The 18,547-nt window shown below is 48.6% G+C and overlaps 1 protein-coding gene across 1 annotated transcript in view; it reads right to left on the reverse strand.

The window, feature by feature from the left end:
• The window catches only part of GLCCI1 (glucocorticoid induced 1), a 64,308-nt gene that overhangs the window by 14,390 nt on the left and 31,371 nt on the right, over positions 1 to 18,547 (reverse strand). The window contains exons 5-6 of the mRNA XM_069094459.1: positions 16,269 to 16,421; positions 10,493 to 10,679 (exon numbers count right to left, since the gene is read on the reverse strand). Of these exons, the coding sequence (XP_068950560.1) occupies positions 10,493 to 10,679; positions 16,269 to 16,421 (340 nt within the window). The remainder of the gene's footprint in view (positions 1 to 10,492; positions 10,680 to 16,268; positions 16,422 to 18,547) is intronic.

Genomic DNA, 18,547 nt, shown 5'->3' on the forward strand with positions numbered 1-18,547 from the left:
ATTGTGGCAGCTCTGTTAAGTGTAATGTGTATAAACATTGTGGCAGCTCTGTTAAGTGTAATGTGTATAAACATTGTGGTAGCTCTGTTAAGTGTAATGTGTATAAATATTGTGGTAGCTCTGTTAAGCTTCATCTTCCTAGAAAGAGAAACTTCAAAGAGCTTGGAGTGGAGTAGTCCCCATAAGCTGAGGTATGAAACAGGAGCAGAAAGCTTTGTGTGAGTCCAGGCAAAGGCTGGGAGCGGCCAACGGGAGCCATGGGGTTTGGAAGTCAGATGAAAGAAGACTTTACTTGGGTCCTCTGTACTGACTGATGAGATTGTGACTTACTGTGACCTAGGGGTGGGTGGTGTCTGTACTTTCTGCTACCCCTTCAGGATGTTTGGAAGCCAATCTCGAGTCAAGATGAAAGATTTTACGTGGACACTCAGTATTGACTAAGGAGACTGTAACTTACTGAATGATATGTTTTGTTTAAGATTATGTGGCCACCTTAGTAATAACTTGTTATATTGCCGTGAATGCTATGCTTTAGTTTCTTGAATGTTTTGCTTTAGTTTACTGCTGAATAAATAGAGAATTCACTACACTATGCGATTAGATCCTTAAAGTTATTCACAGCAGCAGTTCTCAGGAGAGCTATACGTGATTGGTTTCACATACCAAGATGCAGCAAAAGCAGTAATAAGAGAAAAGTTTGTATCTCTAAATGCTTACAACAGTAAAACAGAATGTAAACAATAGTAAAACAATGAACTGGGTGTAGAACCCAACTGGAAAAAGAACAAATACAAATTCCAAATTAAATTGGAAATCCTAAAAACTAAAGATGAGGTTAATAAAATTGAAGGTAAGGGGGCAGCTAGGTGGTGCAGTGAGTAAAGCGCTGGCCCTGGAGTCAGGAGGACCCGAGTTCGGTTCCGGCCTCAGACACTTAACACACACACACAAAACCAGCTGTGTAACTTAACCCCAATTGTCTTCCAAAAGGCAAAAAAAAAAAAAAATTGAAGGTAAGAAAACCACTGAGGTAATAAATAAAACTAAGAGTTGGTTTTGTGGGGGGAAAAAAAACAATAAAATAGATTAATGGTTATGATTTTAAAAAGAGAGGAAACTGAACTACTAATATCAAAAATGAAAAGAGTGAATATACCACTAATGAAGAAGAAATCAAAGCAATCATTAGGAGTTATTTTGCCCAAGTATATGCCAATAAGTTTAACAATTTAAGTGAAATGGAGTAATACTTACAAAAATATAAACTGTCTAGATCAACAGAATAGGAAATAGAATATCCAAATAAACCTATTTTAGGGGGTGGCCAGGTGGTGCAGTGAGTAAGAGTGCCGGCCCCAGAGTCGGGAGACCCAGGATCGGTTTCGGCCTCAGATACTTAACTCCCACACAAAATAACTGGCTGTGTAACCTTGAGCAAGTTACTTAACCTCAATTGCTTTAAATAAATAAACAAACCTATTTTAGAAAAAGAAATGGAAGGGGCCATAAGTGAGCTTCCTTTTAAAAAAAAGAAAAAGAGAGTATCAGGACCAGATGGATTTACAAGTGAATTCTTCTTTTGCCTTTTTTTTGGAGGGCAGTTGGGGTTAAGTGACTTACCCAAGGTCACACAGCAATTTTGTGTGTGTGTGTGTGTGTGTGTGTGTGTGTGTGTGTGTGTGTTAAGTGTCTGAGGCCAGATTTGAACTCAGGTCCTCCTGACTCCAGAGCCGGTGCTCTATTCACTGCACCACCTAGCTGTCCCTACAAGTGAATTCTACCAAACATTTAAAGATAAACTAATTCTAATATTAAGTAAAATTTTTGGAGTAATAATAGGCAAGGAAGGAATCCTTCCAAACTCCTTTTGTGAAAGAAACCTGGTGCTAATATCTAAAGCAAGAAGAGCAAAAACAGAGAAAGAAAAGTATAAACCAATTTCACTAATGAATACACATACAAAAATCCTAAATATAATACTAGCTAGGAGACTACAGCAATATATCACAAAGATTATACATTGTGACCACATGGGATTTATATCAGGAATGTAGGGATGGTATGATATTAGAAAAACTCTTAACATAATTGATTACATCAATAACAAAAGTAACAAAAATCTATGATTATATCAATAGATGCAGAAAAAGCTTTTGACAAAATTCAACACATTCCTATTAAAAACATTTGAAAACACAACTATAAATGGATTTTCCCCTAAAATGACAAGAAGCATCTACCTAAACCCATCAGCAAGTACTATCTGAAATAGGAATAAGTTAGAAGCCTTCACAAAAAGATCAAGAGTGAAACAAGCATGCCAAATTGCCTACATGCCACTATTATTCAACACTGTATTAGAAATGCTAGCAACAGCAATAGGAAAAAAAAAAGAAATTGAAGAAATCAGAACGGGCAATCAGGTAATAAAACTACCTCTTTCTGCAGACAAGATGATGATATTCTTGGAAAATCCTCAAAATTCAACTAAAAAGTTAATGGAAACAATGAACAATTTTACCAAAGTAGTAGGATATAAAATGAACCAACATAAATTATTAGCATTTCTACATATCAACAACAAAACTCTGCAAAAAGAGACAGTAAAAGATACTCCATTTAAAATAATTGTAGGGGCAACTAGGTGGTGCAATGAATAGAGCACTGGCCCTTGAGTCAGAAGGACCTGAGTTCAAATACGGCCTAAGACACTTAACACTTACTAGTCATATGACCTTGGGCAAGTCACTGAAATCCAATTGCTCTGTCTTCCCCCCTCCAAAAAGTAAAAAAATAATAATAGTAATTGTAGAAAAGATAAAATACTGGGGAATATACCTGCCAAGACAAACCCAGGAACTACATGAACATAATTATAAATCACTTTTTATACAATAATAAAGTCAAATTCAAATAAATGGAGAAATATTAATTATTCATGGGTAGACAAAGCCAATGTAATGAAAATGACAATTCTATCTAAACTAATCTACTTCTTCAATGCCATCTCAATCAAGTTACCAAAATATTATTTTTTGAGCTAGAAAAAATAATAACAAAATTCATCTCAAAGAAGAAAAGGTCAAGAATCATCAATGGATTTAATGAAAAAAAAGTAAAGGAAGGAGGTTTAGTAGTACCAGATATTAAACTAGAGCATAAGATAGAGGGTGATTATCAAAACTACCTGGTACTACCTAAGAAACAGAAGGCAGATCAGTATAACAGAGTAGACATACAATACATACAATACAATGATTACAGTGACCTTGTATTTGACAAAAGTACAGATTTACATTTGTGGTATAAGAATGCACTATTTGGTAAAAAGAAAAAAAATTATTGGGAAAACTGGAAAGCAGTCTGGCAGAAACTGTATATAGACCAATATCTTATGCCATTTACCTAGATAAGGTCAAAATGGATACATGACCTAGATATAAAGGGAGATAATCATAAGAAAATTATAAAAACATGGAATACATTACCTATCACACTAGTGCACAAGTAAAGAATTTACGAATAAACAGGAGAATAGAGAGCACTGTGATATGTAAAACGGAAAATTCTAACTAAATTTAAAAGGTTTTGTACCTTTACAAAAATGAATAAAAACCAATGTATGTAAATAAATAACACCAATGTAGTCAAGATTAGAAGGAAAGAAGAAAACTAGGGAAAAAATTATATATACTGTTTCTTAGATAAAGGTCTCATCTCAGATCTATAGAGAATCTTGTCAAATTTATAAGGATGAGACATTCTCCAATTGATAAATGGTCAAAGAATATGAACAGGCAGCTTTTCAATGAAGATGTCAAAACTATATATAGTCTTATGAATAAATGCTCTAAATCATTATTGATTAGAGAAATGCAAATTAAAACAACTTTGAGATAACATCTTACACCTATCAGATTGGCTAAAATGATAGAAGGGGGAAATGACAAGTGTTGGAGGGGATGTGGGAAAATTGGGACACTAAGACACTGCTGGGGAAATTGTGAACTAATCTAATCATTTTTTAAAGCAATCTGGAATTGTGCCCAAAGTGTTAAAAACAAAACTAAAAACTGTGTACACCCCTTGACTCGGCAATCTCGCTACTAGGTCTGTTTCCCAAGGTCATCGAGGAAAAAGGAAAAGAATGTGTGTGCTGTAAACTATTTCTAGCAGCTCTCCTTGTGGTGACAAAGAAGTGGAAATTGAAGGGATGTCCCTCAATTAGGGAATGGTTGGACAAGCTATGGTATATGATTATGAAGAATACTCCTGTGCTGTAAGAAATCAGGAGTTCAGAGAACTTAGGAAAACATAGAAAGACTCGCAGGAAATAATGAAATGAGCAGAACCAAGAGAATGTTGTACACGGTAACAGCAATGTTGTTGGAAATTAACCATGCTATTAACTAATAACTAAGCTACTCTAAGTATGACAAATATGCAAGTCAGCTACAAAGGGCCTGGGAAGGAAGATGCCATCTACCTGCAGAGAAAGAGCTGATAAAAATCAAGATGCACAGGATGGTTTACTTATATCATACATACACACACATACATGTGTCAAATGTCAGCCTTCTCTAGTACAGGGGAGGGAGGGAGCGAAGGAGAGTTCAGAAAAATAAATTAAATTTTTAAAAAAGAAAAGAAATCCAAGTCCTCAGCTGAGAAGGCAGGAGAAGGGCGTGAGCACTGGGGGTGAGTGGGAGGGATAAAAGGGTCGCCTCACAGCAGCTCTGCTCTAGCTGGGATGATGAACTACAAAGCCCTGGTGGGTCCAATCCACAGTTTCCTAAATTCTCCAATTCCATCCAACACAAGACAAAGCGGAGCAAAGGCAGTCAGTGGGGGGAGTAAGCCAGAGCTTTGAGCAGCTGTGTTTAACCAGAGGGCAAGGGGGAGGAATTCTAGCAGTCTAGAGGTGAACTGGTTTGCCAAGGGGAAGGGAGGCTCTAAGAGAAAAACAGAAATAGCCCTACCAAAAACAAGGATGTTTGGGAAGGAGCTAATTTGGACCCAGCACCCACAGGAGAGGCTGGAGCTGGAGACAACACAATCTGGGGGCCACTTGTGAAAGAGGTGAGAGAATAAGGAATTGGCAGCACTCGTGGGGGGCGCAACTGCCCAGAATCATCCAGAGCCACGAGCCAACAGGGGCACTTTCTTCTCTCTGCTACATGGATGAGAAAAGCATCCTCACCCAGAATACAAGATGGGACCAGGAGTGCCTTCAGAGGCCGGCAAAGTGCACACTGTCTGGGGAGGGTGCTGCATGGACTTTCTGATCCTTCCTGGAAGGCCCTCCTCAGAACACAATAGGAGACTACAAAGGAAACCAGTTCTACTGAAATCCAGTCCAATCATCAAACAAAGCCCTTCTCCTATCACAAGGTTAATGTCATCCAAGATCCCAAGGCAGACCCTCCAGATGTAATCCTATTTGGTAATTCTCTGATCATTCGGAGCAATGTAGCCGTGATGAAATCCCAGGCAGATGCCCACCTCTATCCATCGGAGGGTCCAAAGGAAAGAGGGATTTCCTTTGGATGGTGAGGTGTCTGCAGATTCGGGGTGGAGGGGGACACAGAGGAGCTGTGGAAAGCTGGAGCAGGGAGGCCCAGACTGATGGAGAGACCTGACGGCCCAGAGGGGATGGCCGGGAGAGCAAGGGCCCAAATGTAGGGGCCACAGTTTTGGTTTGCTTTTAAACTTTTCGTAGTTGTCAGGGAACGGGTTTTCTCCGTCATCTGATGCATTTCGTTTTATTTCACAAGTTAAAAAACATGATTCTGATAAGGAATCCTTAGGTTTCACCAGCATTTCAAAGAGCTCTATAATACAATAAGGTTAAGAACAGGCTGGGGTCCTGTTTTGTTTTGTTTTTTTCCTGGACTTGGGGGTTTGTGGATCTAATTAGCATGACAAATAAATTCGTTCTTTACTTGGAGAACTGCCAAGAATCCTTCCAAAGTTCTTTCTCAGAGCCCCCTCTCCTACCATATGCCTCAGGCCAATGGGCAAAGGTCAAGTCACCGTCTTCTACCTTGTCCTTCCCTGCTGACTGCAGACATGCCCAAGTCTGACCCAGCCTGAAAAAGGCCCTAGACTATGCCATCCCCTCAAACTGCCAGACTCCTCTTCACAGCAGTTAGGAAAAGAAAGGCCTAGCTGTCTATACTTTCTGCTTCCATCTTCTCTCTTCTCCCCATTACTGGTGAGCTCTGAACAGCCAAACCCAATGGCCTTTCTCTGCCTGAGCCCCTCGAAGCTGTAGTTTATATATCACTGCTGGCCCTCTCCCCTCTGCATACTGGTGACTCTTGTCTCCCCGCCGCCTTCTCTCGTTAACTCCTCTCCATCTCCCGCCCCCTAACACTGGATGCCTCTGGTCCCAGGCCCTCTTCCCTCTACACTCAATCATTAAGTCTCCAGATAGACAGATGACTCCCAGTTCAGCTTCTCTGTGAAGCTCCAGACCCACATCAGTCCCCTGTGGGGCTGTTCAAACAAAGCCCCAGAGGCACCTCCCACTGCATGGGAGCCCCCAACTCAGTGCTGGCCTTAGGATATCCCACCTCACCAACCTCCGCCCCCAGCAGCCTCCAAAGCCCTTCATACAAGCTGCCTCGTTTGACACAATCACACAGAAAGGAAGGCGCTATTAGTGTCAGCTTTTTAGAGAGGAAACAAAAGAATGGTAGTCCAGGATGACTGAGGCAGGATTTGAACTCGGGGCTTTCAGACACCAGGTGCAGTGCCCTAGGGACTTTGGAGCTCTCACCAACCAACTGGGCTTCCTATGCCTTTGGGATCAAACATTGACCTTCTTCAAGGCTGGGCCTCTATCTCTCCTTCCAGCCTTATTAGGCACTGCCCCCTTTCCTGCCCTCTCAAGTCCAACAGACTGGCCTTTTTGCTGTCCCTTCAATGGAAGGAAAGCTAGCGAGGGTAATAACAGTAACAGCTGGTGTTCATGCAGCATCCAGACAAACATTCTCTCTTTAGTCCTCACAACAGCCTGGAAGAGCGGTGACATCATTATCCACTTTATAATGGAGGAAAAGGACCCTAACGGTGGCTAAGTGACTTGCCCAGGGTCCCACAGCTAGCAGGCACCTGAGGCTGGACCTGAAATCAGGCCCCTGGGAAGTCCTGCCTCTCCTCTCTCCCTCTGCTCCCGCGACCTTCATGGCTGGGATGAGTGGACTCCTCTCCTCCTCTCTGGGACTGGGCTCTTCCTCCAAGCCTCTGGGCACGCGCTGTGGTCTTCACACACTGCCATGCGGAGGTCCCTGGAGGGCAGGGCCACCGGCAGGCACAGTTACAGAGCACCCCCATCTCAAAGCGTTCCACACCACTGAGTGTCCTTGTCACACCCACAGGCCACTGCTCACCGGCAGGAGCCTATGTGGAGGCAGGAGGCCTAGCAGGCCCCTGTACCTGCTGATGGTTCTAAGCACGGGAGTCCTACTGAGCTTTCTTCATCAGGTGATACCACGACTGGGGAATCAAGTCTTCTTAGATGTAGCTGGCTACTGAGCGTGAGCTGCGTATACGACAATGTGAAGAGCTGGCCTGTGATCTTTGCCCCAACTTCAAATCCATAAATCTAGAGAAACGGCTCTTTTCTATTTTCAGTCTTAATTCTCTAATCCCAAGAGCCCATTCACAAGTGGGACTCTGACCTTGGAAATCACCAGTTTGGAAACAGCATCAACTGTGAAGTCCCTGTTCTTATACTGAGGCCAAGTTTGCCATCTTAGAAGTGCACGTGTTAGGATTTAATGACATTTGGCCAAGTAATTAAACCCCGGCACATTATGGGCAGGATTATATGTAAAAGAATCACTGTTTTTCCAGCCTGGGATCTGCCATATCTTTAAGCACAGATGACCGAGTGGCTTTCTTTCTCCAGCTGCCTTTACTATTTCCAACTATGGGCTATCTGAAGGTCTCCAGCACACACCAGGTTTTTACTCTGCCCCTCTCCACAGCCCCTCGTTGGTCCCACAGGGCAGCTGCTTGGCCCCACCGCGAGACACCTCACTTCACAGTATCTGGGCGATGCACAGCTTTAGCCACTCGGCCACTCTGGGACACTGGGGGCCACTAAGAGAGGTCCAGACTTCATCCGCCTGTCTGTCTGTCCCAAGTGCACATACGAGCACAGCTACGTTGCTGCCATCGCCGCGCCTGGAGAGATGCCACCTGTCTGTCTATTCAACTTTATAGCAGCCCTAACAGATCCAGAATGAAGAAGTGCATTCTGGGCCACGTAAGGGCCGTGTACCATGGCAAGACTTGAGAGAGACTGAACCACCAGCAAAGCCCGGGCCTTGCCCTTTGGGGCTTGTCTGGCCACAACCTGGCTGAGCCATGAGCCACTGTAGCAGGGCCTTGTAATGACCAGAGCCCCAGATTTCCCCACGTTGTGACCAGCACCTATTCATTCTCACCTAAGGAATGTCAGCGGGTGATTTTTAGGCCTTAAAATCCTACCTCAGAATCACAAGAAAGGGCCAGCACCTTGTCCCATCTCACCTCAGACGCAGGAAGGGCAGGGTTAGACAATGAGAGGAGCTGAGTTTGAACCCCACCTCTCCCGTTCACTTACTACAGGCCACTTCATGTCTCTGAATCTGTTTCCTCACCTGTCAAATGAGAGGTTAGACAAGGTGGTTCCTGAGGCCCCTTTCTAAATCCATGACTCCAGGAGCGAACACAGGCAAGTCACTAACTCCTCAGTTTCCCTAGTGGGCATCAATTCCAGATGAAAGGTCCTTCCCTTTGAAGTTCCTACCTCTTGCATATCATAAAGAGACCACGAAAGCTGTCTCTTCAAGTTTCTGGAGGTAGCCATGTGCAGAAAGGATTAGGTGTGCCCTCCCTGGCCCCAGAGAGAAGATCTAGAAAGAAAGGGGTATGTGTACAGAGTGGGGGCGACATCACAGGGAGGCCACCTGGAGCCAGAGGCCGATTAGAGCTGTGGGAATGTGCTATGAGCCCCCTCAGGGGGCAGAGGAGGCCTTCCAGCAAAAGCTGTCACAAAAAACTTCTTGTTCAGGGAGAGGCTGGACAAGGCAGTCACTGGAGTCTCTTCCAAGCCTGGGATGATTCTGAAGACCCAACAAGCCAAGGACATGAATTTCTTCTTCGGCCAAAAAGCCTGACCAGACGGGTGTCCAGCGCAGAGCTCCCCAATTTCCATTTTCAAAAGAAAGAGCCCTCTTGGTGCCTGGCTCCAGCGAGTCTCCCCCCTCCCTGAGGCTGCCTCTTTCACCTTTCACACGGTTACTTGTGCGCATGTCGGGGGACATGCCGGGCTGACCAGGAGCAGTTTCACTGAGCACTTCCTATCGGCCCCTAAGATATGCCTTGGAAATGTCAGAGTCCGTCTGTTTGCTAACCTCTGCAGTGCGAGCACGTCATCCTACGCCCCAGGCCAGGAGGAGGCCCTTCTGGACGCTCCAGTCTCCGCTCTTCATAGAAGGAAGAGGCATCACCAGAGAAATAACCTTCGGCCCAACCCCTGCAGCCAGGCACACTAGGACCTTTGAGAGCCCGGGAGGAGAGGAGAGTCCTTGGATTTGAGGGACTTCCACCTCTGGGGGGTCAGCACAGTCTGCCGCCACCCTTCAAGGCGGGAAGCTGGAAGACAAATATGAAGGAAACCTCCAAATCACTGCTCCAGTGCCGCTTCGGGCTGCCGTGGGCCTCCAAGGAGGTACCAGACACCCAGCACAATGAAGCCCTAACACAATACACATGTTAGCAGGTTGAGGTGCAATTTCCCATTCATCTTTAATCAATAATAAAAAAAGGAACCCCAGTAACAGGCTGCCGGGCCTGGTGGGTTGGTCAGCTGGTCCTCCTTAAGGGCTGACACTGGGCCAGGGCTGGGCTCAATGCTGAGCACCCTTGGGATGCCTGGCTCTGCTGCTGCAGGGTTTGGTTTGTAGGGTGCAAAGTCACCCGAGAAGGGCGATGGAGGGAGGGGACGGGGGCAGCTCTTGCTACAAATGTTACTACAGTTGAAGCTACAAAAGCCTTACCTGAAATGAGGCGGGACAACTGATTCACTTGTACATTGTCAGTCTTTGTAATTCCAGTTGCTGAGCATTTAGAAAGGTTGGCATTCAAGTACTCAAATGACTTTTCTGTCTGGCTTTCTTTGGAAATGGTTTTCCCTCCCAACAATTCTGACTCACCCATCATGTACTCTGATGCCTGACAAAATGCAAAATCAAGCAGGACAGTGACTGTCATTTGACCTCTGGACAACATCACGGCCAAAAATGGCCCTGCACGCCCTAATGTCTCAGGGCCTTCCTTCCCAGATGGCTGGCTCTGCTCCCCTGGCATTCGCGCAAGAGGTTTGTGAAAATCACCTGAAGAAAGATCAGGAAACCCAGCAAAGCTCGCAGGAGCTCCCTCCCCCCCAGCCCCCTCCAAGGACAAGAAGCTGAAGGGACAGCCCGCCAGCCCTCCTCACCTTTGTCGCGGTCATAGAGTGAGTCTTCGGTGGAGCATGGGCTGCCATCCTGAGACACGCAGGGTGAGTGGCTGCTGCTGCGCTCGGGCACGGACGGCGTCTGCGTGTCTATGCTGCGCGTGCAGCTGCTGCTGCTACGGTACTGGGCAGGCAGCGGGGCGCGGCGACCGTCAGGAACGTCCAGGGGCTGGAATACAAACAGTGCCCCCAAGGTCACTCCCGTGGCCTGCCTGCCTGTGGGCACAGCCGGTGACCTCTCTGGGGTCTGTCCACTTCCCCCAGAAGCACCAGCGACTGAAAAACAGCACAGGTCCTCTCCATCACGATACCCATCTTGGGCTCTCGTCCTCTCTTCTCCACTCCCCGGGCATGTCCCGAGGCCAGGCCTGGCACCACAGCTACCACTTCCCTTGTCAGCTCCAGACCCTGTGTCTCAGCTGGAGCTTTAAGTCAATGCTAGGGGTTCCACTGACATTAGGGGACCATCGGGCACCTTAGCCAGAACCCCGTGCGATTTCTGGCAATCACTGAAAAGACCCTGTGCCTGGTGCCTGACCTCTCTCCAGCTCTCCTCTGCCCACGATGTCTCCCCCAGGAGATGGAGGTCCCCAGACAGCAGGCTCTCCCTCCACCCTTTCCGCTACCCCAAGCTTAGCACAGTCCTGGGCCCACAGTAAGTCCTCAGGGACATGATCTGACCTTGTGATAACATCTGCGCCAACCCATTTTGATAGATCTCAGTAAGTAAGCGTTGCCGCCATAGCGATTCATAGACAACATTTCTATGTCTGGCACTGCCCTGGATTATCCTGCATTTCACCACCTGCCGGTAGAACAGAAGCCCTGCCGGCACACATGACTTCTCCCTGGTCTGTGTCTCTGTCACCTCGCCTGGTTCCTGGCAGAAAAAAAGCCTTTCCCAATCCAACTGTACAACGCATCTGCAATCTCCTGGAATTCTGCAGTCAGGATTCCCCTCTCAGGGAAACTGGGCCCAAGCCAGTCTCATCAGTAATTCCTATGCACGCAGCCTCTTGTCTCTCTTCTGCCCCTTCCTCAAGCTCTCAGAAATCCCCCCAAGGGCAGAGGGCAGAAAGGGGAGAGGAGGCAAGATCCAAGGCTTTTTAATGCTGTCTGGACATAGCAAGGCCACTGCTCACAAAGGGCGTGGGCTGGTTCCTTCTCTTCACTTGGAAGGCTGTTCCGGAGGTTGAGAGGGTAAGCTTAAGTTCTAGTGGATAAAAGCAGAGTCTCCAGGAAGTGCCAAGCCTGCTGTGGGGGCTGGGATGGGGACACCAGTCCACAGAAGGAAAGCAGAGACACCCACCTCCAGTGGCCTTCGGCTTTCTCTCCAAGGACTGGAAAGGCTGGAACAAAAATGGCACATGGGAAGCCAAGGCCCAAGAAGTGCAAGGAGACAGATGAGACAGAGAGGAGTTGCCACCGGAGAGGTCAAGTTCTGGGCCTTGTCCAAGACAGAGAATCTCCTGGAGCACCAGAAGAAGGGCCAGGGGCTGCTGGGGTACTGGCAGGCATCCCAGTGAACACAGAACTGGAAGAAGGCAAACATTCCAGTTCAAACAGGGCAGGGAGGGGGGAAGAAAGGAAAGATGCTACAGGTCAAAATTCTGGAATGTATTTTAATCAATCCGCAAACATTTATTAAGGGCCTACTTTGTGCCAGGCACTGTGTAAAGTGTTGGAGACACAAAAAGAAGCAAAAGACAGACCCTGTCCTCAAGGAGCTCACAGTCTAATGAGGGAGACAATGTGTACATATCTACACAGAAGCTCTACAGGACAAGGAGGAAATAACGGACAGAGGGAAGGCAGAGATTGAAGAGCAGCTGGGGAAGGCTCCTTAGAGGAAGTGGGATTGTCGCTGGGACCTAAAGGGAGGCAGGAGGTCAGTGGTCTGAGCTGAAGAGAGAAATGGTCCAGGCCTGGGGGATGGCCAGAGACCAAGGCCGGGGACAAGAGACGGAGGGTCTTGCACGTGGAACAGCCAGGAGGTCGGGGGCACTGAACAGAGGAAGGCACATAGTACTAGAAATGTGGGCAAGGCTCTTGTGAAGGCCAAACAGAGCATTCTGCATTGGATCCCAGAGGCCCCAGGGAGTTTCCTGGATAAAGGAATGCCATGGCTAGAGCCCTTCAGGGACTAAACAGAGGATGGGCTGGAGGGGAGAGACGGAGGCTGGCAGACCTCCCAGCAGCTGCTGTAGTCGTCCAGGTGTGAGGGGCAGAGTCAGAGGAGAGAAGGGGGCCTATCCGAGAGATGCTGTAGAGGCAAAGCCTGCAGGCCTTGGTGACAGCGTGGCTAGGCTGGGAGCCTGGAGGATGCGGGGGAGAGGGGGTGCACTAGGCAGTAACTGGAAAGGCAGAAGGGGGCCAGGTGTAGGCAGAAAGATCGCAAGCTCTGATGTGGACAGAGTTTAGGATGTTACTGGATGTCCAGAGAGAGATGTCTGAGAGTCAGTTGGAAGTCAGCAGATGTGGGAAGCATCAGCACAGAGAGGGTCACTGAATCCACAGGAGCTGATGAGCTGGTCAGGTGAAAGAAGTGGTCCAGAGGACCCAGGCTGACGCTGAGCGACATCCACCATTAGAGGGCATGGTGTAGAGGAGGCTTTAGCAGAGGCGATGGAGAAGGGGCGGTCAGAGAGGGAGGAGGAGAACCAGGAGAGGGCAGAGGGTGGCCTTAAAACCTAGAGAGAAGAGGGGATGGGGGTGGGGGGAGGAAGTGACCAGCAGTGTCAGAGGCTGCCCAGGGCTCAGGGAGAATGAGGATTGGCCACTCAGAGACTCTGGAGAGGGCAGAGGGTAGAATGATAAGGTTGGAAGCCACATTGTAAGGCATTAAGAGACAGTGAGAGGAGAGGAAGCAGAGGCCCCACGTGTAGATGGCCTTTTTGAGGGGTTTGTCTATGGAGAGCAGATGAGAAACAGATGATGGTGGGGATGGAAGGATCACATGAGGCTTTTTTCAGGATGGAGAGACTTCAGGAGTGAAGGAGTTCAACAGAGAGGGAGAGACTGAAAATGAGAGACAGAGTGGGGATGAAGAGGGGCAATTTGCTGGTGGAACCAAGATGGAAAGGGGACCCTAGAGCAGGTGGAGGGGTTGGCCTTGGTAAGAAGAGGCAGACAGTGTGATGTTGAACTGCTTCACCAAGGAGTCAAGACGGGCGGCAGAAGAGAGTGGCTGGTGCAGGGGAGACGGCCTGGTCAAGGGCCTGGAGGCTGCAGGGCAGATGAAGAGGAGGGTTCTGTAAGAGAGGGCCAGTGGGGGGAGGTGGAAAGCCAGCAGGTCAGGGTCAGATAAGGAGATTCCCGAATTCGTGGACACGGAGGTGGCACACATAAGGGTGATGGTTAGAGGAGTGACTGCTTCATCCCCCAATCCCTTCTCCAACTCGGCTCCCCAAGCTGTTCTTCCCACTTGCCGATGATTTCATGTCCAAAGACAATGCCTTCTCTCTTGACCCTTCATCAGAATCTTCTGGATGCCAACCCCCCAATGCTCCCTTTGGAATCTGCTCTCCTCCCTTGTCTGCCATGAGCCTGCTCTCCCTGTATCCTTCACCTCCCTGCCCGACCATTCCAGGGCCTCCTTCCCATGCACACAAAGTGTCGTTCCAGACTCTGGCCTGGTCCCTTTCCTTACCTCCTCCCCCTCGATGGGCTCACCAGTTCCCACAGGATCAATCACCATCTCTATATAGGCAGCCTCCCAATCTGTGTATTTAAGCTTTTATCTCTCTCCTGAACTCATTTTCCAGGACATCTCCATGGATCGGTGCTAGAGGCCTCTGAACTCTGCTACGCCCCCCAATTGCCTATTCTTCCTACAACCGCCCCCATTTCAGCTGAGGGCACGGCCACCCTTCCAGTGACACCAGTTTGAAAGGCCTCCCCCTTCTCTCCCGTGCCCCAGTTCCACCAGGTACCCACCACTGCTGACTGCCTCATCAGCCTCTCCTTGACTTCCAGCCCTCATCCTTTCTCCTCTTGGCTACCGTGCCAGGCTCCGTCCTCAGTGGTCTCCCTGTCTGGCCATCCCCCCTCTACGCCACCTCCCACATGACTGCCAGGCACACAGACATGCACAGTCGCTGCATCACAGTCTAGAGCTGGAACAGAGCTTGTGGCCGGCTTGGCCAGCCCCCTCCTTTCAGAGACGAGGGTCTGGGAGCCGAGGAATGGTCAAGGAATGCCACAAGGGGCATGTGTCAGAGGCGGCATCAGAGACCAGGACCTGCCCAGGTCATCACCCCCTACTTGGACACCCACTGGGGCTCCCTACCGCCTTCAGAGTCCACGACAAACTTGTCCCTTTGGCTCTGAAAGCCTTAATCAGTCCTGCTCTCTCCCTGCCAGGCTGGCTGAGTGCCAGGCCCAGTACAAGGGGCTGGGAGTGCTGTGAGATCCCTGCCCTCAGAGAGCACATGCTCTAGGACCAGGAGACAATGTGTACTAACAAAAGCATACCAAAAATAAAAACAAAATAGCACAGTAATTTGGAGGAGAGGCCTCCCCAGAAGCAGCTGGTGCCTGAGCTGGGCTTCAGGAGAAAGTGGGGATTCTACGTAGCTAGCACATCGCAGGCTCTGTGCTAGGGAGGCCACGAGCATGCTCACTGGGCCCTCAGAGCCCCTGCGATCACCCCCATCTGACAGTTAAGGAATCAGGCAGACAGGTCTGACCGGAGTAAGGCATGACCGCTAGCAGTGTCTGAGGCTAGACCTGAACGCGGGTCCTCCTGACCTCTGGGTCAGGAGATGAGGCAAGAAGAGCGGTCTGGCTGGAGTCCAGTGCGTTTACATAAAGAGTCAGGGCCAGATTGGAAAGGCAGCGAAGGGAGGGCTTTTGTACGTGACCCAGAGGAGGTTCCTGGGCCAGCCCACTGAGGAAGCCCCTGCAAGCACACACAGCCAAGAGGGGGTCCTGAAGGCCACACAGGCTGTGGGCAAATGAGTGGACAAAGAGGGAAGGCCAGGCGAGATCCTGTCGAGGCCGCTCCGCCCGAGCCTCCTGACTTTAAGCGGCAGTGCCCAGCACACGGTAAACACAGAACAAGGGCTTGCTGACCAACTTAACAAAATTAATAAAACAGGTTTCTGGGAAAATTTCACATGAAAGTTTTAAAACAGCACTTTGCTTTCAGACGCCCCCTCAGTCCATTTCACTCCCCAAGAGTCCCACAGTTCTGTCTCCCTAAGACAGAGTGACACTCATAGGATCCCAGCCCTCCCCCATTTCACAGAGGAGCAAACGGAGTCCCAGGGAGGGGGCTGGGCTGGGAAGCATCGGGGGAGCCTCTGAATCAAGGTGCTGCGAACACTATGCCAGGACTGAGTCAGCCTCCAAATCACGGCTATAAGTAAAGACCACGAGCGTGTACTCACTGTCTCCTTAGCACACACGCCGATGCCCCAGAGCCAGCTCTGGGTGCTGAAGCCTGCAGGGGCTTCTGAGGCAGCGGGGAACAAGGACCTCGTGGTGTGGCTGCCGTACCAACTTCCACCAATGTGAAAGCTGAAGCCTGCAGGGCTTTACTCTGTTTGGGTGGAAAAGGGCAGACTACCAGCTTAAACACGTTCTGCTGGATTAAAGGGCCAGCTAGCCCAGGGTCAAGTGCGGGCACATTTAAAAGAAGGTAAACTTCCCAGAAGTTACTGGGAAAACATCCCAAGACATTCTGAACTTTTTCAGATTTTTTCCTTCTATCCCCAGCCTCCATATACCCAAAAGAGAGAGATTCAAACCCACTTACCTTGCCTCCTTCCTCCTTCCCACTGTTCTCTTTAATGAACACCTTTTCTAGTTCTGGGCTGATTCCTTCTACATTGCAGGGCACCCGTGAAACAGCAGACTTTGGCGCTGAGATATTGGACAGAGGTGTAGAGACAGCTCTTGGGCCAACAGACTAAAAAGACAACCAGAACTGGATTTCAAATTACTTGTGAGGCCTGAAACCACAACAGCACCTTAAAGAACAGGACAGAAACTCAACAGGGAAGGCACTCTGCCTTTTGGGTTCGGCTGGTCTCCACAGATCTGCCCTCTCTCGCAGCAGGAAAAGCCCCAGAGCTCAGCTCATCGGAAGTGAAACCATCCCATGTGCACCTTATAGCTTCCATCACATGTCGTTTTCGAACAGTCCGTGAACCTACCAGCCAACAAGGCTCAGCGTGGGCACAGAGTGCCCTCGGGGGGCAGTGGAGGGCAGGAGGAAGAGGAGGGAAGGCTTCCTGTGAGGACAAGCGGCCTCTAGGAAGGTGGAGAATGGCATGCCAGCTCCGGGAAGCACCTGAGAAGTGTGTAAGAAAGACAGAGTGCTGAAAGTCTGGCGAGCTTAGCCCCTTCTGGGAATGCAGAACATTCTCAGGTCAAGGTATGGAGCAGAAATGGAAAGCTGAGAAGCCCTCAGCGCCTCCTCTACTGAGCCTGTGTGCATCAGCACCTAGCTGGTTTAGGGGCCGGGCTCGGCATCATGTCTGCTCAAGGAGACCAGGTTCTGGGCCTGCAAAAGCTTGGTACACATGCACACACAAACAGGGGACTCGGAGCTAAAAGGAGGCATGGGGGGAATAAAGGGCAGAGGCAAGAGAACTGGCAAACGCTGGAGGCAGGGTGGATATTGAAGTTGTATTCCCCCAGAAGCACACCTTCAAAGGTGAATGGGAGAGCTCCTCCAGGATGCAGATCGCCACCCCCTTGTCCCTACAAAACACATGGGATTCTCAGGGTCTGAATCGCCTGTAGAATTTCTCCGTGCTTATTATTAACTGGGTGGGAGAAGAGCAGACAAGCCTAAGGAAAGCTGATCTCAGAAATTCCTCACATCCTTGAAAAGCAAGCTGCCACCACCACCCCAAGCTTCCCCTCTGAGTTCCAGGGACATGTCACTAGCTGCCCCTGACAGGGCACAGCGACACTTTCCTCCCAACAGTCCTAAGAAAGACTGAGACTGCAAGCAGGATCATCCTCACTCTACAGAAAAGACTAAGGCTCAGGAAGGCACAGCAAGGAAGGGGCAGCGCTGGAATGAGAACCAACTTTCCCCCCGACCTCCAAGGCTCTTTTTACTAAGTGGATACTGCTCTTTGCTAAAAAAAACATTTTCCCCAATCATATGTAAAACCAATTTTTAACATTCTTTTGCTTTTTAAAAAGTTCTGAGTTCCAAATTCTATAGCCTTCCCCCTCCTTAACATGGCAAGCAATCTGATATGGGTTATACATGTGCCATCATGTCAAACACACTTCCACATTAGTCATTTTATGGAAGAAGACTCAGGAAGGGAGGGAGGGAGGGAGAGAGGGAGGAAGGGAAAGAGGAAAGGAGGGAGGGAGGGAGAGAGGAAGGGAGGGAGGGAGGGAGAGAGGGAGGGAGGGAGGGAGGGAGGAAAGGAGAGAGGGAGGAGGAAAAGAAAGCAAGCTTTGATTTGCATTCAGACTCCATCAGTTACTTCTCTGGAGGCAAACAGGATGCCTTATTATGAGTTCTTTGGGACTGTGTTAGGTCACTGTATTGCTGAGAACTGCTAAATCTGTGAATGTCACAGTTCTTCACCAAACAACGCTGCTGTTACTGTGTACAATGTTCTCCTGGTTCTGCTCACTTCCCTCTGCATCAGTTCATGGAAGTCTTTCCAGGTTTTTCTGAAATGATCGTCTTGTCACTTCTCATAGCACAGTAACATTCCATTACAATCATTTATCACAATCTGTTCAGCCACTCCCCCAATTGATGGGGAATTGGTTTCCAATTCTTGCTACCACAAGAGCTGCTATAAATCTTTTTGTACAAATAGGCCCTTTCCCCTTTTTCGGATCTCTTTGGGATACAGACCTAGCAGTGGTGATGCTGGATCAAAGGGCATGCAGTTTCACAGTCCTCTGGGCAAAGCTCCAGATCACCCTCCAGAACGGCTGAATGAGCTCACAATTCCACCAACAGTGCAGCAGTGATGAATTTGTCCATATCTCTTCCCACATTTATCTTTTTCCCTTTGTATCATGTTGACCAATCAGGCAGGTGTGGGATGA

This window comes from Petaurus breviceps, unplaced genomic scaffold, assembly GCF_028583685.1.
Source record: "Petaurus breviceps papuanus isolate PSGF00001 unplaced genomic scaffold, PetGlider_PUasm1.0 218, whole genome shotgun sequence".
Classification (NCBI taxonomy): domain Eukaryota; kingdom Metazoa; phylum Chordata; class Mammalia; order Diprotodontia; family Petauridae; genus Petaurus; species Petaurus breviceps.